At 38.6% G+C, this 25,475-nt stretch overlaps 1 protein-coding gene across 3 annotated transcripts in view; it reads right to left on the reverse strand.

The window, feature by feature from the left end:
- Window positions 1-708: 708 nt before the first annotated feature.
- Window positions 709-25,475, reverse strand: part of LOC138125217 (homeobox protein caupolican-like) — an 82,448-nt gene continuing 57,681 nt past the window's right edge. For all 3 annotated transcript variants that reach the window (XM_069040422.1, XM_069040431.1, XM_069040439.1), the window contains 5 exons: window positions 14,009-14,130; window positions 8,958-9,271; window positions 5,290-5,875; window positions 1,652-1,728; window positions 709-1,213 (listed from right to left, as the gene is read on the reverse strand). In XM_069040422.1, the coding sequence (XP_068896523.1) occupies window positions 1,689-1,728; window positions 5,290-5,875; window positions 8,958-9,271; window positions 14,009-14,130 (1,062 nt within the window). In that variant the 3' untranslated portion in view covers window positions 709-1,213; window positions 1,652-1,688. The remainder of the gene's footprint in view (window positions 1,214-1,651; window positions 1,729-5,289; window positions 5,876-8,957; window positions 9,272-14,008; window positions 14,131-25,475) is intronic.

Below are 25,475 nucleotides of genomic sequence, written 5' to 3' on the forward strand. Positions count from 1 at the left end.
ATAAAATTAAACACAGACACTTGCTGCACCGGACGCCACGTTCTCGAGGCCCCCGAGAAATATCGCCCCATAAAAGTGTCCCGCTTTTGATATACATTTTTGTTGGGGCCGGATAATTTCACTTAACGACTCGAATTAATCGCGACACCAAACCTGCACCGTCCGGTGAGGAGGTGTTGTGCATTCTGTACCAAGAACAAATTTCGGAAGGTTAATTGAAGCGTTGCGCAAAATTCGGATAATTAACGGCCAATTTATCTGATTTAGTGCGGCCTGGATTCTAGACGAGATTTGGAAGATACCGGTCCAGTTTGAAATTTTCAAATGTTAACTCCATCTTAGCTCCACAACGCCGATATAAATTCCGGACAGATTATTTCTGTCGATTCGTGAGTTCCTAAAATGTGTGCCATTAGTTATGGCTTATGCTAAAGACAGCTTCTAATGATGCGATAGCTACAGTCATTAATATACATTAGTGTCGAAGGGTACCCTTGAGTGTCACTTGCACGCCCATGTGCTAGCTCATTTACAGCAAACTATTAATAGTTTCAGATTCCGAAACTGTACTCGAACGCGATTAACTCAATTTATTGAACTCTAATCTTGAATAATTAACGTTACCTGATTTAATTAATAGTTTTGGCGTTTCTCTGGAAAATACAGACATTCCAAGCGGTACCAGGGGTGCGGAAATAAAAGACGATGTTAATATAGTCTCTGTTAATATTTTAATCAAGACAATTATAATTATAATATCCTTCTATACACACTGATCTATTTACAAACAGATAAAATAATGTACAATTTTGGGCCGAGGCCAACAAAATAAATGTTAGTTAATAATAAATCCATGATATGGTACTTTTAATATACACAACAATTTTCTAATTATTTAAAAGAACGTAACAATAAAATAGGTGAATCCTGAAGTACAACTAGCCTGACTTGTGATGATACACAACAAGTTACAAACGTAGGTGCGAGCAATTTCTATTTTCAAGAAACTACCGTTCAAGTCCCTCGCTGAAAACGTCAACGCCACTTTTGGTAGACTTTTGTTCTTTATCACAGATATAAATAAATGCTTTTACACAAATATACAACAGATTGCGGTCGCCGACTCGGCGACATTCACACCCACACTATTATATTTGTTGCACTTTGCCCATTCCTTGGTTCTGAGGCCGGACGCTCGCTTCGAACCCTGAACCTGGAACAGAGAGTGGAATTAGATTCGGTACTGAAGGGTACCACTCGGCCGGGAGTGGGACTCAGATGGGTCGGGTGCGAGGAGCAATTTGTTGATCAATAATTTGTGGGAGTTATTATGTCAGGGAGAGCGCGGTCGATGGTATCGAGTCTGGGCCTAATTGTGGCCGTTAAGCGACAGAGCCGGACAATACCGGATGAGCTCGCCGTAATAGAAAGGGTGTGTTGGGGATATTGATTTAAGACAATGGATTCTCAGCAGGCCAGCAGGACAGGTTTATCCGATTGAGTAAGTTGCGTACCGCAGACTAGTTAGTGGTCTGCGCGAGGGCCATTCACTGATCAGAATCTGGCATCATTTGTCAATGTCAAGAAGGTGGCGATAGCGAGTACGGGCATTCCTCATTCAGTATGGTCGAGCGTGGGCAACTACACTCACCTAGTGGATGGGTCGACGAGGTCCAGCTGGGAGCGGCTCACACCGGCGACACGAACCCCCCGTTCATGCTTTGGGAGCTGCAACAAAAAACCCAAATTAGAATACTGTCAGATAAGGCCGTCCGCCATAATTATGGGCCCGCTATCTCGTTATCGAGCCGGACCTGGGATCATAGACAATTCCTCTATCGATTCCGGGACCGCGACCAAATTAATTGAGGCGAAAAGGGTCATTTCTCAGGAGGTGCACTTGGGAAAAGACCAGATCTAATAAACGAGGCTACTCACGGGATCATTTGTAAGAGGAGATGCCATAATGGTTATCATTCTTGCTCATTTAAGTCATTTATCGGTTTCACGCGATCACAGATCGACGATTTTTCACCTGGTGCAAAAACACCTGCGATTAGCGTAATGCGGGACATTAAGGCAGGAATGGGGACGAGGCGTGATCAAAGAAAATACGAAGGCTCTGATGTGATGTGTCTGTTTTATGAGCTGATTAAACTTGATGGGAGATTCCTCCGATGGTCAAAAATTAACAACCGAGGATCTCGTGATCATTAAAAATGCGGCGGTAAATTCCGCTGATGGTTCCTTTACCTGCGAAACTGTCGCTCGGGTTATCAAGACATTTTTTGACTCTTTACAATTCTTTAAAATCCCCTAGATTCTAAATACGCGCACATGACAAGATTTTCACAAAACCAAAATCAAATTATTTTTTCAATGTGAGTTTAATTTGTTTAGTTGAGAATTGTTTGCAAAAAAATGATTGTTGTAGATTTTTAATTACATACTTGAGAAGAAATTTAGTTTTTTAGTTTCTTCAATAAAATTTGGAGGTTTCTATTATGATCTTTCACAGTAAGTATCATCACTATTATATTATGTATTAATATTTTTAGAGATTTGAGATTTTAAATATCATTGGAGAAAAAGAAAATATCAATTTTGACGAAATATAGATGGGCTGCTAAATTCAAAGGAAAACATCAAAAAGATATTCGGAGAAAAGAGGTTTCTTTCTCGTGTTTTTTTTTGCAATATACCCTTGCCCCTTATAACTCTAATTTAAGATATAAAATTAAAATTTTATTACAGCACTTTATTAATTCCCTTACACAAATACACTGTGTTACTAAAACTAAAGCCGACACGCGTTTCGCCAGCAGAAGTTTCTGGTATCGTCGCATTGATGACATCTTTGCGGTCAAAACGCGCGTCAGCTTTACTTCTAATAATAAAGTGTATTTGGTATCAGGAAATCAATAAAGTGTTATGGTGATGAATATCAAATGGTCCATCAAATTTCATTTAAAATTTAATTAATTAATTAATTCTTGATTAACGGCTAAATGCACCTTTTACAATGAACAATACACAATAGTTATACATCCAGTGATTAATCTACATATTTAAAATTTTCTTTAATCGGCTTTTGAAAGACTCTTTACAATGGCAATCACTTCAAAATTTAATAATCTAGAAAAAGATAACTTTAATAGTTATCATTTTTTCTAGGTGACAGTTTTTTGCAAAAAGTTTCCAAGTGACTTGTAGATTTTAAAATACTTAATTTCAAATTAAGAAAAAAAAAATCTCTAGTTTTTACTTAACATGTCAATCTTATTTACTTAGATTAGCATTAGCAATTACAGCATTCCTCATTTACTCGTAAGTCTTTCACGTCAATACTCGAACACAAACTGTGTCATAAATTCGAGTAGTATTTTATGACAGTAGGACACATTTCCCACAGCGAGACAAATTTTCTTCTCGTGAAAATTTCTGCCGCCATTGGTCCACCGCCGCCTCCAGAATCCGTAATATACCCATAAGAGCATCTATTACGGTGAAACCTCAATCCATCATAGTCGCTTCTAAAAAACACTTACACCTTGCAGGAATTCCAACTATTAACACTATGCGCGTGAATTTTCCAGTTACTTTTTAAGATCTATCGAAACATGCGATGCCAACCGGAGATTATCTCGGATTATCAATCCACTCGATTGTAGGTGAAGTAACTGTTCGCCTTTTTTCCTAGTGAAGCAGCGTACGTCGATTCCAGACAAAAAAGTGCATTAATCTTCATTTTTTATCAGCAATCTTTGAAAGTTATCTGTGTAGGAAAAGAAAACAAACTGGTACTAATTAACTCGTGTCTGGCTATTATTCCGAACCTCCACTCCATAAAATCTCTGCAGATATAAAACAATGCGCGATTCATGACTTAATTAATTGAGTAATTATTTATTATGCGCTACAATTAGTTCCTCTTGTGGCAACTTCCGTAATGTAGCTCCGTGAAAAATACACCTCGTGTTAGTGATGATTGATGGAACAGAAATGGGTGATGGGAGATATGGTGATGTAAAAGTGTGGGGCTGGATGGGTGCTCACGAACTTAATTGAATAACACCTATGGGTATCAGAATGTCATCAGATGGACAGATTAAACACTTTCATTTGTCATATTACGTCTGTTGTTGGAGCAATCTGTGTGAAGTCAGAGGAACATTGACTAGATTGGGGCAGTCGACATTATAATTGGTCACGTTTTCTCTTTATGGCGAGCGCTGTAAATTGCTCCGACGGCTCATTTCGGTCATATGGAAATTGCTCCGGCAGGTCGGATGACGCCAGTAGTTTAACTCTAGTGCACCAAAAATTATTAATTCGAGCTTGCTGAACGTCGAAAATCATTTATTTATCCTTTTATGATTTTGAAATTTCTTCAGTGGATGGCATCGTTGAATGTCAATATTTGTCTTCAAAGGTGATTTTTTTATCCTTTAAGATCTCATTTCAGAATCATTATAAGCAGGACAAAAATTTGTTGGAAATTACAAAAATAAGTATGAGCGAAAATTGTTCACTTTTACTCACTCCGTATGTGTGCATTTTACCACACAGGCTTCAATGAACTGTTATCTAGGCTAGTTACACTCGTACTCACTCTAGGATAGAGATATAGTAAGAACCACCTACAACTTAGCAATAAACAGAACGAATCAATTAAAAGTGGTTCTTATTGATTTCTCAACTGTAATTTATATCAGCTTTTACGCCGAATTATACGGGTTCTCATAATTGAAACGCAAACATGAATGTCATTTACTCTTTAACAGGTCTTTTATCTATTTAATACTTGAGACTAGACAGTGCAGTTCCTTGAAAATTCTTTGTACAATAAGTAGGTGTGTAATTTTTGGCGTCAATTTTCAAAAATTATTCTTAGATTATTTTTTTGCTAAAAAATTGTCTTTTTTAAAGAAAGATCCACCTAAAATGATCAATTACGAGAATAATTTGAAATTATGTAAATTGATAAAATTCACGATGAAGATTTTTCAAATTCAAAAAGATGAAATGAAGAAGGATTAGATGTCCCTAACTATTTACAATTGAGATTCTAAAAAAACTAATTGTTTTTCTTTTTTGATAATGTTTTTATTAACACTTGTACCACTTTCTTACAGTAAATGATAAATAAATAATATACTCTAATTGAAAACTGTACAATAAATTTATTAAGGGTATTCTTTTTAAAAAACAATCCTCTTACTATTTTTCGTTTGGTTTGATTTGAAACTTTGGGCACTCTGGCAAACCGTGGAAGTCGTGGGAACCTACCTTTTGTAGAAAGGCTTGAAGGCGGCACTGTCCGATGTGGGCGCCGTCATCTGTGAGGCTTGCGGCGGCGGCGGCCGATGCGGCGACTGTAGCCGTCCGAACCCGCCTAGGAAACTTGACTGTGAGTAGCCCGTGTTGGCGGCTGAGGTGCCTATGCAGGGCCCCTGCCCCGGGAGCAGATTCCCCGCCACACTGGGCAGCTTCATGCTGGGTGGCGTCTGTGGCGGCGTGTCCGTCTGCACTTCAGGAAATCCCTGCTGGCAATGACTAGGGAGGAAGCCGCTCCCTCCGTACCTCGAGCTGGGCAAGGCGAAGCCGTTGCTCCCGAGCCACTGCTGCTGGGAGGGGGGTGGCGGCGGCGGCGTCTTGCAGGCGGCCGTGTCCGCCAACGACCAGATCTTGGGCTTGGACGGCGGCAACGGCACGCCGCAGTCGGAGGTCTTCATCTCGGGCTTGAGACCGAAGCTGTTGCCCAGGATGTGGTGCATGTTGTTGCCCAATAGGTCGTCCTTCCGGTCGTCGTCGTTCATGTCGTCGTCGTCCAGGTCCTTGCCGTTCCTTTCTGATTTTATCCGGCCGTGCATGTCTGCAAATAATGGGCGGTATCGGGACGTTAATTGAAATTAAAGAGCGAAACGCTGCAGCTATTAAGGGCAGTCAACTAAGGTTACGGCTACTGTTATTTTCACAAGGGGGCACGCACATTAACTGTTGATCCGATTAAATGAAAGAGGGTAAGGAAACGGTAAAACTCGGGGAGCATATTTGGCAGATGTGGAGCGGCGATGGAGAGAGTTTTGGAGGAGTTGATTCGTGGAGGAGAAAAGCCAAGGGAAAATTAAACTGTGGTCGTTTTATGGTGGACGATTAAGGGGGTTGTTTACAACCATCATATCAGCGTTTACGTCTCGGACAGGGGTAGTTCTGAGCGCAAGGGTTCGCTACTTCCAAATGAGAGACGAAAAAATTTACCATTTCATTTGACCAATTCAGAATTCAACAAACAGTATCAAAAATACTTCTACTCATTTTCTCCTTGTTCCAAATCACTGAAAAAGTTAGAGATGGAAGACTATATCGAAACCCTGACTAGCACCAGTGATTCAAGAAAAAAACAACCAGAGAAAAACTTTATTGCCGTTGACAAATTGGAAGTGGTGTCGTCATAATAAACATGGTATGTATCGTGAGTTCATTTAAATTTATCCTCAAAGTTGGCGTTGAAGAGTCGATTGTGAACGCACTACGGATCACGGATCAGCTGTTTAAATCTTACGTTTTTATACGAGTGGTACGTTCACAATCGACTCTTCAACGCCAACTTTGAGGATACCTACATTTAAATGAACGCACGATATATTGTAAATGAAAGTTTGTGACCTACAACTAAAATGAAAATAAGAGCATATTTTTTCTTCTGTACAACTTTTTTTGAAACTGTTTTTACTTTGAAGTGCCATGCAATAAATTTTTAATACTTTGACAACTGACAAGGTCCAAGATTTTATTTCTGGTTCCTTTTTGCTTATGTAAAAGTTCTAATGATATCAAAAAGTCCCAAAAGACTGAGTTAAATAAATTTTGTCCTAAAATTATCACAAATCTAATTATTATTTCCTGTAAAGCTTTTATAGAATTTTTATCACCATACATGCACTAACAAAATTACCGCTGAATAAACACTCGTGATTCCACAAAAACTGATAATTAAATTACCTTAATTCATAAATCGTGTTTAGTTTCAGTGGAACTAAATTTATTTACATTGTGCAATAGAACTGTCTCCTAAATTTAATTAAAAATAATTTCTACTTGTTCAGTTGATTCATTTGCTAAGTGGTTGTATAATACAAAAATAGAACATTTATTGACAATTTAGTAACGTTATTTAACTTTCAGGCAAAGTACTTTTGTAACTTCTCCGACGGTTTGATTCACTAAGTTTTCAAAAATGTAAATTGCTTCAGTATTTCATGAAAGCAGAAAAGATCTGCAAGAATTATTACCCTAATGGGATTTGTCTCGGAAATTCGTGAAATAGCCGCTAGGAGGCCCCAAAGTTTTAGGTACATTTTATTTCTATTTGCCTCTGCATTGTCATTGTCTACTTGCCTAGAACATACGTCCCAAATATAGTCATGACGACACGTCTCGTTCTTTAGCAATTTGCATTCTATTGTCAAAAAATTCCTTATTCTGTTCAGCGCAAAGTATGCGCACGCAATAATGTATCAACCATAATAACGTGGACATTTGCTGAAATCTGAACTTAAGTGGTGCTTGATTAGTATAAAAAATGAGCCAATGAAATAAGACCTGGCACGCGTGCGCACTGAGCTGGCACAGGTTAAATTTAGACTATAGAATGCAACTTGCTCTAGAACCACACTTGTCATCAGGAGCATATTTGACATATGCGACTAAGGGAAACAGATAAATCTTAGTGACACCTCGATTTCGTTTCTAGCAAGTTTATCAATGGCGCCACTTTTAAACCCCCTAGAAGCTATACTAGGAATTTTTGAGACAAAATCCATTGCGGTAGTAATTGTCTGTCCAGGTACCAGTCAAATATAATTTTGTAGTTTGAGATTGCTTATTAAAATATCGGGTGTTCATTTAAATTTAGGTATCCTCAAAAAAGATAACGCACCATGCATTACAGATCACGGATCAGCTGTTTCAATCTAACCTCACTTTTAGCGTTGTTTGTGTTTTTACTCTGCAGACTGATGAGTGGTGCCTTCACAATCCCCTCTCCAACTTTGAGGATACATTTAAATGAACACCTGATATATGTACAGGGTGATTCAAGTTTTACCGCCCGCACGATTAACCCTATTAAAAAATTAGTACAAATTACGAAACTTACATTCCCTTCATGTAAGGCTTCAAACGTGTGAAATCAATTTTCCTGTATCCTGCACGCTCATAATTCACAAGTTTTTGAATTATTCCAATTTTAACATTAGCAGCGAAAAATGATCAAGATTTACAACTGCAGTGTCATAAATAAATATCTCTTTGTTGGGCAACATCTGTGGAGAACTTTTCTGATAATTCTTTAGTCCCTTAAGGGTACCATAAATAACCCATGGCAACCTCTATTGACCCCTCAATTTAATAATAAATCATAGCTAAATTTTGCACTTTAATATCGAATCGAATTCCATTTATTTCAAAAACCGGTGATGCTTTCATGATTTTAATGACATCAAATTTTTCCTAAATGTTTGAAAGGACTCTCAGTGAAAAATTATGTAAATTAATGTAGCGAAATATTTACTCGTTTCAATAAAAATTTTGAAATTTTTACAGAATGTTCTACAGCGTCACAATCATTTCAGAATTTTTTGAGAATTTTAAATCGATTAGAAATGTGTGTTTTCGCTCGGGCGGTAAAACTTGAATCACCCTGTACAGTGATTATGAAATCTGTTTTGCAACAGCAAAATTTGAATGTTCTCCTTGTTGTGAAAATAAGAATAAACGGTTGGGTGAAATTTGTTTTGAAAAAGTACGCAGATAAATGTAACGACCACCGGCGGAGTTTACGCGTAATCTGGCCCGTCGGCGGAATTTACGATATCCGGGGAAACGAGCTTCTCAAAACGGACGAACCTCCCCCGAACCTATGAATTCGGATTAGACGTTGCGAAATCACTCACCTGCCTCGTCGCGCTTGTCCTCTTCATCCTTGTCTTTGTCGTCGCTGTCTGACACTAAAGCGTCGTCGTCGTCGTCCGTCTTATTTTTAGGCTCCCACGTCATTTTGTTCTCCTTCTTGAGCCGTCTCCTCGCGTTCGCGAACCACGTCGACACTTGCGTCAGCGTCATCTTGGTGATGATCGCCAGCATGATCTTCTCGCCTTTGGTCGGGTACGGGTTCTTCTTGTGTTCGTTGAGCCACGCTTTCAGTGTCGCCGTCGACTCCCTCGTCGCGTTCTTCCGCCTGGCGGCCAAGTCGTACCCGGCACCATACCTGCAACATAAATAACCGGTAATGGGGCGTAATTGGGGCGTTTATGTAAAGCAGGCGCCCTTTTATTTGTGTTTTATTAATATTTGGTCACGTGAACGCTTCTCGGGGCGGTTTTCAATCGGATCTGGCGCGAGGGCTTTTTGTGCCGAGCTGTCAAACTGATGTAGTGCAGCGCGCCCTCGCCGCTTCCCCTTCGGCGGGATTTGATTACGCCTAGAGTGGTTTCACCCCTATTAAGTTCGCTACTTTTTCCCGATAGACAAGGGAAAGGCGGCCACCAATGTCGATAAAACGGAAAAAATAAAGTTCTCCCGATTCCAAGACATTATTGATACACATCCGCTGAGCGAGCGATCGCTTACTTCTTGTCCGCCCTGTTGCGGCCCTGCAATTCACGAGAGATCGGCAGGGCTGGAATGGCTTTTCGAATCGGTTCAGGCTCAGCCATATTTACCAATAACATCACTCGACAGGGACGATCTAGGTGCGCTGTTCCAAGTTTTATTATGAGGAACGATCGCTATTCAGGATCCGATTTTTCACAAAGAATTGTCACCACTTTATTGTTGCCAAACAAAAGGCGCCGCCGCGATTTAGCTTCATTTCGTGTGTAAATGCTCGTGTTTCGACCCGATAAGCAAATATTTTTCAAGACGATTTTAAACAATCTTTGTTGTTGTCGATAAATAAACCCCCACGCACACACCCCCACACTCGCACCCCCTCCAAATGGAAACGTATCGATCAGCCAAAACAGACAAAACACCTACATGTCATAACAGCTTCAACCACTCGTTTTGTCGATTCAAATTTATACCACAACACCCTCAGATCACACAAATTTAGATTTTGGCCATCAGCAGTAGAAAACTTTTCATCTGAAGCAAATTCATCGATTATCAACACAAAAAGCTTTCGACACACGTTCCTTTCTTTTAAAATTTATTGATTGTTTACCTAAATATACGATGATGAGTCTGTTACTTTTCCTTTTTTATGCAAGATACTTACTTCCATGTGTCATTCTTAGATGGTGTCGGCAGGGTCGAAACGCACTTTCTTCGTTTTATGGCCTTTGATAAAGTGCCTCGTCAACATTTTCCATTTTTTTTTATTTTAAAACTGTCACTTCAAAAATCAGAAATCATTATAAGTTCAAAGATGTTAAGTTATCATAAACAATACAACAATTTTCATTTCCTCAATATCTTTAACATTTATATGTAATTAAAAATTTAAGCAAACTATCCCACACAATGGATTTTTCTATTTTCAGCTGTACCTCAGGGCATCGTTCTTGGTCCGCTATTGTTTCATTACCTCTAAGTTTATCACTTGTTTACAGCAACATCAGGAAATGTGCGCCTGTTTATCATAATTGCAAGTTGTACGAAACAAAGCTCTAATCCAATCACAACATCACATCTTTTTTAGCGTAATCGATAGTATCTGTTCATGATTGCTCAGCAAATTGAATTTTAATCTATCGGGGCAATATTTGCGTCACACTGTGACTTTTTATTGTCAACCTTGTACAACTAATGCATCGCTCAAATCCCCAATTACCTTAATGGATAATTATGTCGTACTATGTCACAGTACTGCGATATAAATGTGTACTCTGTAATAATATTATTAAGCAAATTATGGTTAACACGATCTCTAATTTTCCTGCAAACGAGACTGTCAACAGACATTTGTATTAAACAATGTGAGTAATTCTTGTCTTACAGGAGTACCTACGTATCTATTTAAGTATCTATTGTTAATTGCGATCATTTCTTGTGTAGGTGGATGTTCTACAAGTTGTAACAACGATGTTTGTGCATGATTTGGCGTAGTCGTCCAGCGTACGGTCCCGATTTAGCCCCCGCGAAAATCCCGTCGGGGCGGTCACGGTTCCGGCGAGTACCGCGGGAACCGTCAGATTAGGCGCTATCCGTGTCGGCTAATACACCTCCGGCCAATTACTCGTTGGCATTGTTTGCAATCGAAGTTGATGGCAAGTGCGACCACGGCCTGGTCTGTTGCCGCGTGCGAACGAGTCCGACCGTGAATCGGGAAATGAGCGGAACCGATTTTATCGACTATAAATACAAATGGTGCATTGCGATGGCAGCCGCCACCTGCGCCGCGACGCCGCAACAGCGCGCCAATCAATAGCGCTCCCTCTTCAGCCATTTTGTCTTGAAGCCATTCCGACGGCGCTCGTTCCGCGACCGGGAATTAGCCGCAGCGCAATCCGGATCTGTTCCACGTTCTACCACCACGCTAAGCCGCACTTTCGCGATTTACGGCCCCGACAGAGGAAGTACGAAAGAAGACGCTCCAACCGTGATCGTGAGTCATCAGTACCACAGAAGTCACCGGTACCCAGCTCCAGATTGACACAATAGATCTCTTACAGCGGAAGTACCAACACGTTTAAATAACGGTACCGCTAAGCTAAGAAAATTTCTTGTACTAATAAACTTTCACTGTTGACCCTTCTAGATCTATGCACTTGCCCTTGCTGATCATCTCCACAAAATGTTTATTTACAACTTCTTTAACTTCATCTTGATCTCCTTTCTTTCAGATTTCATAAGATGTAGCGTTAAAGAGAAATTACAATCAAGATGGATACTTTAGTTCAATGAAATTTTGAGCTGCAAGTCTCTGTTTTTTCCTCTACTCGAATGGTACTTTTTCAGTTTACGCCGTGCTGGTGCTGCAACCATGAATACACCCGCCTCACTTCTGTGTCCGCACACGTAACGCAACATGCAACGATACGGCGGATTATTACACAGGAAGACAACATGTTGTATGTCCGCTGATACATCGCCTCTTATCTCCGCTTGATCTCTACTACGGGAGAAATGTAGCCCTAGCACGGCACAACATGCAACGTAGCGTACCGCACGCTCGCCGCAATCGTTCAGCCAATGACACTGCACCGCGGTCACGACACATCCACTTTATTTACGAGGAATGCAAGATTGAACAGTCGGACACCTGCTAGACATTTGTTAAGTTGCTCATGCGAGGACACTTCGCAACGCAACGGAACGCAGCACGCAAGCTTAACACGGTTTATGATGATCAGAACTCGTCACGTTAACTTGTAAATGGCACCGTCGAAGTTTATCGATTTGCGTAACGTTACGCTACGGTGGTTCGCGTGTTGAGTGGAGGGTGGGAGGCGAGCGGGTGCGGACCAATCAAAAGGCACGGTGCGCGGTGTTGCGTACGGATGCGGAGAGTTGACGTGTAAATTACACCTTAACATTGACGGATTGAAAATAAGTGAGGTATAATCAATACGACAAGCGTAAGGACGCAAACTCCAGGCATAACTTACGTTATGTAAATTCACAAACATTTGCCAGGAATGTTAGATCAATTTTAAAAATTCACGTTCTTGGTAAAACGTGGAGGTAAAAAGTGCAATCCCGGGAAAATTCCAACATAATGTTGCACCATTCGAGTTTCCATCAGCAAATCTGTTACACTTTAAAGGAGGATATGTTTGCAAGTTTTTGTAAGTTGTAAGTGTAAATTGTATCGTATAATTTAAGTTTTTTCTTAAATTTATATGCGTAACTACCCATTCATCACAATTCGCATACATTAAACCTTGTAGAGTAATGTAAATGTAAATTGTGTTCGTTTAATACCATAATAGCCTATCGTTTCATAGTGTTATCTTCCCGTTTGTTACATTTTAAAAATAGCTTATTCCATTATAATTAAGATATGTGAAAATATGAAGTTGGCGATAACAAAGCTATTTCGAATTCGTTATTTTTCTACAAGTACTACTTTACGATTAGTGGTTTAAATAAATGAATAAAAAGCCTATTAAGGGTTGAATTTTGGTTGAAATTATCTTTGTATTTAAAATTAACTGGCGTTAATGAAAGTGACCTTTTACATTGTTAGGAAAAAATTCAGTCGTACCAATAAATAAGTGAATGGGCCCAAATTTGGAACGCAAATTGAAATGTAAATGTAATTTTAGCACATTTTAAAAACGGAATTACTTTGAATTTTTATGCTTAAACGAAAATCAGTCAAGGCAACTACGTAATAATTTATTTTAGTACCAAGAGCTCTGGAGGAAAAACTGCCAATAAATTTACAGGAAGCTTTGAAGCATTATCTTTATGTCAAACGTGTAAAAAATGACAATAACAGGTCTTATCGAAATTAATAAGAGTCAGAATTAAACAAGATAAGATGGTGTCGCGGAAAAATATTGTTCCATTGATTTTTGCTTTGTCAATTATTGGAAATTTTCCGCATTTGATTTGTTGTTTTTAAACATAAAAAACTAATTACCAAACAATTGTAATTCGATTTTTCGCAAATAAATGTGTTCGATAATGGGAAGAAGTGAGATTTGTAATTTCATGCGTGTCGGGAATTTTTTGTAAATTTGTAACCAACTGGCGAAGATAAGATCTGGTGCGCTCGAGATTTAGGTGAGAAACGTTTTGTTGCGACAAGAATTCTTTCGGGATTTTGCATACGGCAAACAAGGTCGAAATTCTTAACTAGTGAGCGTTGTTAATATTTGTAGGTGGTGCAGTGGCGGAAAGCGGCCTAATAAAAGTTTTATGAGTCCTGAAAGGACGACATTGAACAATTACCGGGTCCAGTCGAAGTCCGGCGAATATCCGCCGCAATAAAATGTTAATTGTCGACGGGGGGCCCGGATTTTATGTAGCAATGGCATATGTGAAAACAACTTACCCATACGCTGCCAGGGCAGGGTCGTAGGGGTAATAACCCGTCGTAGGTTGGAGGCCGGCGCTGGTCCACGCAGACATGTCTGCGGCTGTCCCGCCTGCGTCTTTGAGGGCGTAAGGATTACTCTGGAAAACAAGGACGTCGAGATTAGTACCGGTGGCAGATTTTCGACCAGTTTGATAAGCGTCTCGCGTACGGCTGTGGCGGCCGTGTGAAAAAATGTCGGAGGACCCCCGCCAGGAGACATTGTCCTGTCGCCGCAAGCTGAGATTCTCACGGGCGAGGATCGATGCCTGTCGCAGGAGCGAGTTCTCTCGGCCACTTATCGCTCTAACGGACCGGCTTAAGCCAACATTTAAATTTTATAATCGAGAGCATCCGTTTAATTGCCTGCTTTTACAGCACTCCGGACAATAATATCAAACTCGGACATGCTGAACCCGAATACACTAATAAAATAAATGGTTGTTAACAGAAAAATATAAAATTCCCCCGTTGTTTTATGGATTCATTACGAGACCAGTTTGGCATTCGAATGCGGGAGCGTCCGCGATCGCTGCCTCGACCAACGAAAAAATCTCTTCGTGGCGTCAGTGTCTTTTTATAGCGGTGGCTTGCCTAACGATAACATCTGCGATATGCCATTCATTCCCTTTTGCAACTGTTTAGCGTCGATCGCGTTATTTATGCGCCTCCTCGCTGCAAAACGGGGTTATTCACTTGACGACTCCACCCCGAATTCACCGACCAAAATGCAACCCAAAATACGTAGGCTGCAGCGAAAATTTATGCGAACTGCATTTGCAATTATTTTGTAGGCTGTCAATTATAATTTAGGCGCAGCAACTGCCACACTTGCTGTTCTGCTAATTTTTTAAGTTTTTGCTACATGCGAAAAAGAAAAAATCTATTTGACTGAGAGAAAGGGTTTCACTTTGCGACGATTTACGTGAACAAGTGAAAAAAAACCAGTGGTTCACGAATTCTAATCCAGTCAAAATTAAACAACATAGAAGAATGGGGAAAAATGATTGCTTCTTTTTTAAGATAAAATATCGCGCGTTCAAATGAAATCCTGGGCTGAGTAGACGTTGGAAAAATTAAACAGTGTAAAATTTGAATTTCCCGCCGTTTGACACGAATGACATTTCTTTATGTTTAATCTGGACATAATTGAACATGTTTGTTTTCAGCAAAGGGTGCCCTTAGATATCTGCTTCGAGAATAGGAATCGTTAAGTTATTCTATTTTTAATGTAAAACATTGCAAAGAAAGAAAAAAAGAAAGGTTTTTGGATCTAAATTTTAGGTTAGCTGTCAACATGCTATAATTAATCTAGGCTATAAAAAAGCACAACAATTGACGGTTTCCAACGCCTTCCCAGCCCAGGATTTTATTTAAACGCGCGATACAGCAGTGCTTCTTAAAAGTGTTATTAATTATGGTTCAAGGGGGGGCCTCAAAGTCGAATAGTTTTGTCTCCTTCAACACAAACAAACAAGGCTTTTTAAGAGCTTCAGAAATGTAATTATTATTTGTATAGCAATAATAACTTGTAATCTGGAGCTCTTAATGCTTCACAGCTTCATTACTTGATTTCACTGTTCTCTGTAATCCGTAATGTTGAATGAATAGAATGTCGTGTAAAAAGTGGGCGTAAACTAAATGATTATAGAAATACTGCTTCCAAAGAAGTTATCACTTGATAGAAATATCCGTAATTATAAATAAATCCGGCCTCGATGCCGTAGCCCCTCCTTTCCATAATATAACGCTGATGTGACATCACGTTATTTCAAGGCCCAATTAAACGTCTTAAAAAAAATGTTGTTTTGAGGGCTGGTTCTCTTAAAAAAAATTAATGTATGATCTCAAAAGGCTACATTTGGAAATACAAATGTTTTGAAAAACAATATTTGTTTTATTAAATTGCAAAAAATTCTCGGTGCAACCTACGTACTAGGTATAGAACCGAGCTAAATAATGTATTCCTTCTCTTGTACAATGGAAACAATTCCACGGATAGGAGATCCAGGAGAAATTCACGGGGAAACCAAATGAGATACAAGGATGATCCTGGATGAAATAACCAGGAAGGGGGAGTCTAGGAAGATCCAATAGCAATATAAGGCGTCTCGAGGAAGAGGAGAGATACAGTGAGATCCGCGCTGGGTACGGAGAGATCTATGGAAGATAGTAAGAGATCTAGGTGAGATACAGGGGATTCGAGGAAAATGCAAAAGATCAGTGAGCGATACAGTGAAATCCGGGGCAATTTCAAGGAGATTCAGAGGGACACAACGAGACGAAATGGACAGAATCTCACGAATAGAAAATCCAAGGAAGTTACCAGAAACACAAGGTGATCCCGAGGTGATACAGAGAGGTTCGTAGAAGATACAGAAAGATCTGTGGAAGCCACAGGAGAATTGGGGGAGATACAGAGAGATCTATAGATAGAACTAAACGAAATGGAAAAAATCGCACGGATAGGAGATCCAGGAGAGTTGCACGGGGAATCCGAGGGAGATACAGGGATGATTCGGGATGGAAGAACCAGCCGGGAAGTGTAGAAAAATCCGGGAGCAATATAAGGCGCCTCGAGGAAGGTACAGATCCATGGTATAGAGAGAAATGCAACAGATCCAGGAGCAATACAGTGAAATCCGGGCTAATTTCAAGGAGATTCAGGGGGACGAAACGAGACGAAACGGACAGAATCTCATGAATAGAAAATCCAAGGAAGATACCAGAAATACAAGGTGATCCCGATGTGATATAGAGAGATCCGTAGAAGATATATGAAGATCTGGGGGAGTTATAGGGGTATCGGGGGAAATACAGGAGGATCTATGGAAGACGCAGAGATCTGTAGATAGACAGAACTAAATGAAATTGAAAAATTCGCAAGGATAGAAGATCCAGGGGAATCCGAGGGAGATACAGGGATGATCTGGGATGGAAGAACCAGAAGGGAAGTGTAGGGAGATCCGGGAGCAATATAAGGCGCCTCGAGGAAGGTACAAAAGATCCAGGAGAGATACAGTGGGATCCGGGCTGAGTACGGAGAGATCTATGGAAGATAGTAAGTGAGATACAAGGGATCCGAGGGAAATGCAACAGATCCGGGAGCGATACAGCAAAATCCGGGGTAATTTCAAGGAGATTCAGAGGGATGAAACGAGACGAAACGGACAGAATCTCACGATTTGAAAATCCGAGGAAGATACCAGAAACACAAGGTGATCTCAAGGTGATACTGAGAGATGCGTAGAAGGTACAGAAAGATCTGGGGGAGCTACAGGAGAATTGGGGGAGATACAGAAGGATCTATGGAAGATACAGAGAGATCTGTAGATAGACAAACTAAACGAAGTGGAAAAAATCGTACGAAAAGGAGATCCAAGAAAGATAAATGAAACATCTAGGGGAGATGATACACTGAGATGTGGGACAGAACAAAATATTCCACAGAGGAGATCTTTTGATTGGCAAATTTCTAACAAAAGGGTCTAAAAAAATATGTATTTTTTTTTGTAAAATTAATGAAATTGAATTTCCAAGTGGCTAAGATTTTGTTTAGCATTCTATTAAAACTTGCAAAAATAGTTACCTGTCAAGGATAAGCAGATTTTGCCTTCATTTTGCTCACGTATAGCGAACTAAACAAAAAATAAACAATTAAACATTCATGTGCGCAACTGCTGTAAAATTATTGTCCCTCAACAGTGTGGCCTTCTCTCCTTTTCCGTTATAGAAGTAAAAACTCAACAGACAACAAACATGACAGCTGGACCACTTGTGCATCCTTTAATGCGTCAATTTTTCTACACCCCCAAAGCCTCCCCATCTCGCGGAAGCTTGTTCGTCGGTTCCTTTTTCAGCGACCACTTAATCGCGGTCTCCGTATAAATTTCGTTAATTCCCTGAATTACCCCTCAATTACGTCAACCGTGGCGACTCTCTCTAAAAACCGAATTCGAACAAGGGCGCAATCAACTCGAGCACCATTCTCAGCTCGTCACGTGAATAATCCACCCTTCCACCCCGACCGTTAAAAAACTAATTGTTCATCTGCAACAAGTCGTCCGCGGATGCAGTTGTTCGAGCGAGAGGGCGAAATGAGCGTATCAATTGACTGGTGTTTACTGTAGTATAATGTCGGTAATTTAGTGAACAGTGGTTAGAAATGGGCTTTTTTATAGAGGCCGTAACGGCGCGAGGCGCGAAACCCTCTATCCATCTTTCGTATCCCTCGGGTCTCGGCGCACTCCCCCAACAGTCTTCTTCCCGCAGAAAGATTTACGCACGCAGAATAAATATAGAGTGGGTCGGTTTCCTCGGCCGAGGACTCGGGGCTGAACACTTATATAAAGTGGATTTCGAAATCATATCCATCAAATAGTCGAGCCGCAGATTGCGTCGAACGAACGAAACTGTCGCTTAAACAAATCGTTAACATCGTCACCCCATTAAGGAGGTGCTCGGAATTTTCACAAATTATTTCCGAACGAGCGTTTAGGTGATAAGGGTCGCGCTGCAAGAATGGACGCGATTACGACGAATTCATTAAAATTTGTCGGCTGCCGAGTCGTCAGAAACTCGCGATTCTTCATGCCGAATGCGAAAGTTCTTTTCTTCTTCTATTTTCTGAACGACGGCGCCCGTTGACGGTTCGTGTTTTCTCACGGAACTACTATTATGCCAAAAGTGAGGGCACAGCTGATGCATTGAAAATATCGCGGGTAAGATCATGCGTGTTAATGGATTTTTTACGGAAATGTCAACAACTGTCAACAATTGTGAACAGTGTTCGAGAGACGGGAGGTAATCAGTCAAATCGTTATGAGAAGCGGAAAAGGTTCATGAATGACACGGAGGAGTCCTAGATGAATACGAATTAAAAAAAATGTACAAAACTGTTTGAATCTTATGGAAATTAGAACTTCAGAAACGTAATTAATAGTAATTGAAGTTTTTCTGACAATATTGCATAAAATAGAAGACAAATAAAAAAAAATTATATGAACATGACAAAATAAGTGAATGACTATTTTCAAAGGATCAAAAACTACAGTGTAGCTGCCTTTTTTTTCTTCTACCACACAATGATTGGAAACGACTAAACAAAAATGAAAATGCGGCAGCGGAAAATCGTCCTTAACACCTACAAATTAATCTTAAGTAAAAATTTAACAATGTTTTCTTGGGGCACTTTGTGTCTTCTTTAGAAACGAGCATTTTAACACTACTTTTTGCACTGTTTGTGCTCCTCTCGGTTTTTCGATTACGAAAGTACTCTCTGTCATCATATTTGCATTTCAGAGGTTTTGCTATCTTTTTTCTAGTACATACTTAAATATCTGGATCAAATACCTCACAGTACCTTTCGTTTAGAGCACCAAGATTTTTGGATGAAGTAGGCCAAATGTGGAAATAAAAATCAATTTTAAGACTCATTTTTAGTTTTGGAATTTTTCTACTACCATTTTGTGATCAAAGGTTTTATTATTGCCAAGCGTAGCATAAATCACGGATGTAGTACCAAAGCGCCCCGTACTAACCCTTTCGAAGCGCTACCGTCACCAGCGAGAATCTAATCGCTGGGCCCCTACCATCACATCAGCTGTGCGCCGTCGGAGCGTGCCGGACCATCTCCAGCCAGGCTATAAAAGGGGATGCACGCATGGACAATTATTCATTATTCATTTAATCATTCCAGCTCCCTCAAGAGTCTCACCACAAGCCTTGTTAACTTTGTTTACCTTTATGTAAATAAACAATTTACAAACAAACAATGTTAAACAAGAAAATATTGAGTATGTCAGTTTTACAGGCTGGGGTAAACATATTATTGCAGTTTTTGATCCTGCAATAGGATCAGTTCCTTTATGCCATTCTTTTTGACCAACGTAAAGCAGGTACTCTGCTGTCCCATTCCCAAAGGAAATTACTATAAGCAACTAATTAACTTTGTTTCAGAAAAACTAAAAAAGTAAAAAATTCAATGATATTTACTTCTTCAATTCTGTGATAGGTATTTTTAAAAATTCTTTTACACTTAATATCAGTTCATTAATTTTATTTTTTTTTTTTTGAGAAAAATTTAATACTTTAAAAAAATTAATCTACTAAAGTACATAACATTTCCCATAATGCGGAATCTGGAAAAGTGCCCCGAATGCTACAAATTAATCTTGAGAAAAAATTTAACAATGTTTTCTTGGGGCACTTTATGTATTCTTTAGAAACGAGCATTTTAACACTACTTTTTCGAAAAAGTACCTATCTATGTATTAGACAAAAAATATTTACATAGCAAATAATTTTGACGATCTCTCACAGCTAAAATCAAACCTGTTATTTACTATGTAAAAAAAATTTTAATTAGAAAAACTTTTTGGGAAATAAAACTCCTGTAATTTACTATACAATCCTTTTAAAATACTTTCGGTTAACATGTTCAAAGTGTCTGTAGTATATGTAGAGGTGTTGGATTTTCTCATGGGCTATGAGTCCTATCTGCGGAAACGACGAATATCGGTCTCAAGTAGGCGCTACAAACCGACAGAAAAACATCGTCATTCGTTGCGTTAGTGCCGTCTCTCTCTCGTCTATTTACATGTAAAGTAGTCGACGTTTTCAGTTTTCATTTACAAGTTTTTCACCAGTTTCTTGCTCCGTCTTCGCGCAGATATTTCCAAGGTTGCAGCCCATGACAGAATCCAATACCTCTACCACACCTCTGTTTTTGTGTTTGTACCAAAATATAAACTTTCACACAAAATTAGTTGTCAAAATGCATTTTTCGCTTCTCAATTGTTGCTCGAAAATTGAAAGCGATAGCCAAAAGGTCTCTACGGCGAAAGGTTTTGTTTTTCTCACTCCACAAGAGTGAATAAATAGAATGTATGTATCTTCTTCAAAAAACGGCTTTTTGATGCAGCATCTTGTTTCTTGTCATTCAATTTTTTTTTTTTGTATATTTTTCAAACAAATATAATTTTTTGAATATGTATATTTTTTCTTATATGGATATGTAAATTGGAGATCAGTGGTTCTTAAACTTTTCAGAGTTACAGAGCACGAAAACATTGCATACTCGTATAATTTTAAATTAAATAGTTTACACGAGATACTATACATAACAACAAAAACAAGCATGTATGTAGTTACATTTCACTAAAAATTACGTTGTAGTTAACAACAAAACATCTTTAATTAGAGCGATAAACAAAAAACTTACTTTTTTATTGCAAAATAAACATCTTTAACAAGTAGAAATGATTATGTACACATGTAACGATAAAGATTTGTAAAGCAATAAAGACAAGAATTGCCATATGAGCATTAGAACAGGAAATTAATTGGCATCTTTTTGATAGAGGGTTTTTATAATTTGCACTAATATAAGGTCTTCATTACTCATTAGACGTGACGACGAGTAGGTACATATTTCCTTTTCTGAACTTATAAATCCTTCCAGCTGTTAAATTCTTGTTTTATTATGGTTTAGATACCTTTGTTAGCAGAATCTGGAGTTACTTACTAGGCAAAAATTTAAAACGTAAAAACTTGTTTCTGGATGTTTTTAATAGCGTGTTAAGCATAACATTAATTTATTTTTCTTCTTCTAAAGAACATCTGGAACTAGATCTATCAAATATGCCAATTAGGTATGTTGAAAAGGAAATAATTTATAAGAGAAATACTGTCTTTTGTAAAAAAAAGCTTTTTCCGTACTATTCAACCTACTTATTAGACCTTCCATTTTCTAGCAGAATCCCAATCAAATACCAATTCAAATGAAATTAACAAAATCGTGTTTTGCATTTTGGCCAAAATAAACAATAAATCCAAAAACAGAAACAAAAACTACAAATAACAATTTTGTTGGGTTTCCTTAGGAGTTTTAAATGAATTTGTTTTTAAGATTTCTACTACGAATAATAATTTGCAGTATAGCATCAAATAAGGAAGACATTTGTTGACAAGAAAAATATCCTTTTCTATTCAAGATTTAACATGTGCTATCTTCAGTTAAATTGCACTTTCAGCTCGATTGTCAAAAATATTTTAATTAACTAAAATTATGCATCTGGTTTCGACATAAGTACTGGACGCAGTTGAAGATTCAAATTTAAAATAACAGCATTGTGGCGTGCAGAAGACTAATAATAAACCACAAATCTAAAAGGGACGAAACAAAAAATGACGATATATGGCCAGGACAACTGGTTCAGGCGACCACTGCAGATTCCACTTAGATTAGCTCTATTTGGCCGATTTGGTCTTGTTGTTTATTAGGTGTTAAGAAATCTTAGCGACTTGTACGGTAAATGCAAGCTTCCTTCTCAGTATCAGGAACAAAACGAGGGCGCTAGATCGGATTTCGCGCTATATGGACTGTTGTAAATCCAGTACTGCGTAATTGAAAAACACCAGGTCTTGCATTACACTCGAACAATTTTCAACGTCTCTTCAGTCCAGTCGCGTTACCCCCATCAGAACCACTGACGTCCATGAGGGTACCATAATGTATATATTTACGGTCAGTTGGTGACACACATCTGCATTAAGCCTTCGACACCCAGCAGGGCACAAGACTCCTATTCTACGATTTGAAGATTTCTGTTTGGCGCCACTTTGGCAAACGAAGAACGAGTGAAGAGCTCAAGTGTTTACACTTTACGAATTTCGATTTCGCGAACGATTTGCGAACAATTACGCAAAAAACAAGTTGCTTTGAAGTACGTTGGAGTAGTTTTCCTTCGAGTGAACGCGGTTTTGCCACTTGGCGACATCCAATAACAATTATGGATGTGTGATCGGGCACCCACACCGGCGATTAGGCTCGTTGCCCAAGGTTGATGAGACTGCCAATAACAATAAATAACTGTTTTACCATTATTTTAATTTGAATTACGAGGCGACGATAACACGGTGTTGCGGCCAATCGGACATAATTTTTGCGAGATAGCGTCTTCGCCGTCAAATTATCGTTATTATGCGCGGTTGAGGACGTCGCATCAATAACTTGGACGTGGAAGCACCGTCCTGGGAACAACTGCACAATTATTAAATAAACGTATCGCGTGTGGGTAGCGTTCATGATAAGTTTTGCAACCGTGACGATCGCCATTTTAGCAGCGCAATCCAGTGACACTTTTCGATAAACATGATTTATAGTTATCTCGAACTCGGCACACAATTTGTCAATGATAATCGGTGTTATGTCGCCATTAGATGCCGACAAAGGAATTCAATCACGCCCGATACCTAATCAAACAACGATAACATTCGCGTTATCGAGAGCGGCATGATTGCCGGCCCAGGTGATGCATACCCCAAAATAAACATTCCACAAAAGTGTCTTTTTTAAAAAAGATTGTTGCAGATAGCGCTGATATCTCGGGACCGCACACTTTGACTTCACACAAGATTCTTCAAACGGGTACTCGAAAATAGAACGAGTACTTCTTGCAAAACCACCGACGCCGCTAGACCAGAAAACCAGGAACTTCCATTACACGTGTACGCCGAGGCAATAAAAGTAATACAATGTCAATGTAAAAGTCTTATCTACAACGGACGTGTCGTACCTTGCAGAAAAACCTACTCAAGTACTGGAATAGGTTTTTCAATGTTTAGAATTTGTTGGATCGTAGTTAAGGAAGTAGATTATTTTGTGTCTGTTATTTTTGCTATTATGTTGCAGAAGTGGGAAAATGAGGCGTATTTTGTATGAAAACAAGATAACAGTGAGTTATTTACAAAATAGCAATTAAAATCGTCGCTCTTTTATAAATAGTACCAAATGTACTACTTCGCTCGAGTTCTTGGTAGAGTTGTTGACCACATTAGTGTGCTATTCACGAAAACAATTAAAAAGCGGTACGATACGAATTGTTTGATCTAATATGTGCGATTGATAACAGCAACATCAGTAAATCTCTATCGAGATTTTCAAAATTCCGCACAACAAACAAGATTTCCAGATCGGACATTGATCGAGCTTTATTGAAGGGCCCAGATTAATAAAACACTGCTGCAAATGTTATCAGAAAACGCATTGAACATATCTGCGACAATGATTGGATCCTATTTTGGTGGATATTTATCAAAAAATGTTTTGGATATTTATTAACTTGAATATTAACTATTTTTATATTTTGGCAGATTATTTGATAGCACAGATTTGGGATTAAAAAATAATTATGAAACAAATTTTATAATAAATTTTGTTTTCGATTAAAAAATGTCATTGTTTCTTAGGTGTACAGGATGATAAGACAAAGAAAAAAAAAGTATGATATGAAATAAAAATTAAAAAATCAATTTATCTCGAGATTGTTGTCTGCAGTTATAAAGCAAAGCAATTATTCGAATTTAATCAATACGTGATTGTTAAAAATTAGCAGTTTGTCTGTTTGTCAAAAAGTAATAATTCATATTGTCAGCTTTTAAATGAATACGAAGGTACTATCTTCCAGAAAATGTGGGTGGAATCATTGACCCTAGTGATTACGTAACAAATAAGATTGAAAAGGTCTCTTTATTTAATAATATCAAGAGATAACAATTTTCAAAGCCAAGCAGGAATAGCAAGTTTCTTTTTCAAAAATTTCAAAGGTCACTGTTTATTTATTTACATTATAATTAGTTATTTTTTTATATTCTGCTAAATAGCATGTCATAGCATGAAGACACTTTATCTGCATTTGAAAAAGTATGTATTTGCAAGATTTTGGCATATTTTGGTTCTCTTCCTAAGAAGAAAAATAAAATTTTATAGTTACATAGGGATTAAAAAACTGCAATTAGAAATAGTTATAGGACCTAAGGTACGACGACTTTCTTGAAATTATTTGTGGAATTATTTAATACATTGCCGTAATTGTGGAATCAAAATGTCAAAAATCTAAAGATCGTTCAAGACTAAGCAAGATGAAGAAACTTGTGATCATTATAAGACAATTTATTCATTAATGTACCTCCATGAAATTAGATTTAATTTTAATACACGTTTACACGTTCAATTATCGGAGATTTGTTTTAATAAACAAGAAGACTTGATAAAAAAGAAAACAAAAGAAAAAGCATGCTAAACGTATTCCGGCGACCCACGTAAAATTTTTCCAAAATCTGTATTTCTTGTGGAAACAGCCCGGTCAAAAGTTTATATAACGGATGCTCAAAAACTGGCACGTTTAGAGTTGGCTCTGATTTGGAATATGCTTGTTGTTGTTTAACCTACATTACCTAAAAGTGAAGTTTGGAATATGAACAAAACATCAGCTGCGACATACGTTCTAGATTGTACAGCCTGCTCCAAACGGATTAGTTTTTGAACGTAGGTTATACATTAATCAAGCCCCAACGTAATAGTCCACTTCGTGTTCAATCAGATCCAACAAGTTAACAAAAGTTTTTATATCCTCTTTCTGATGATGATAGCTTTGTTGTCGAA

This window comes from Tenebrio molitor, chromosome 1 (assembly GCF_963966145.1).
Source record: "Tenebrio molitor chromosome 1, icTenMoli1.1, whole genome shotgun sequence".
Classification (NCBI taxonomy): Eukaryota; Metazoa; Arthropoda; class Insecta; order Coleoptera; family Tenebrionidae; genus Tenebrio; species Tenebrio molitor.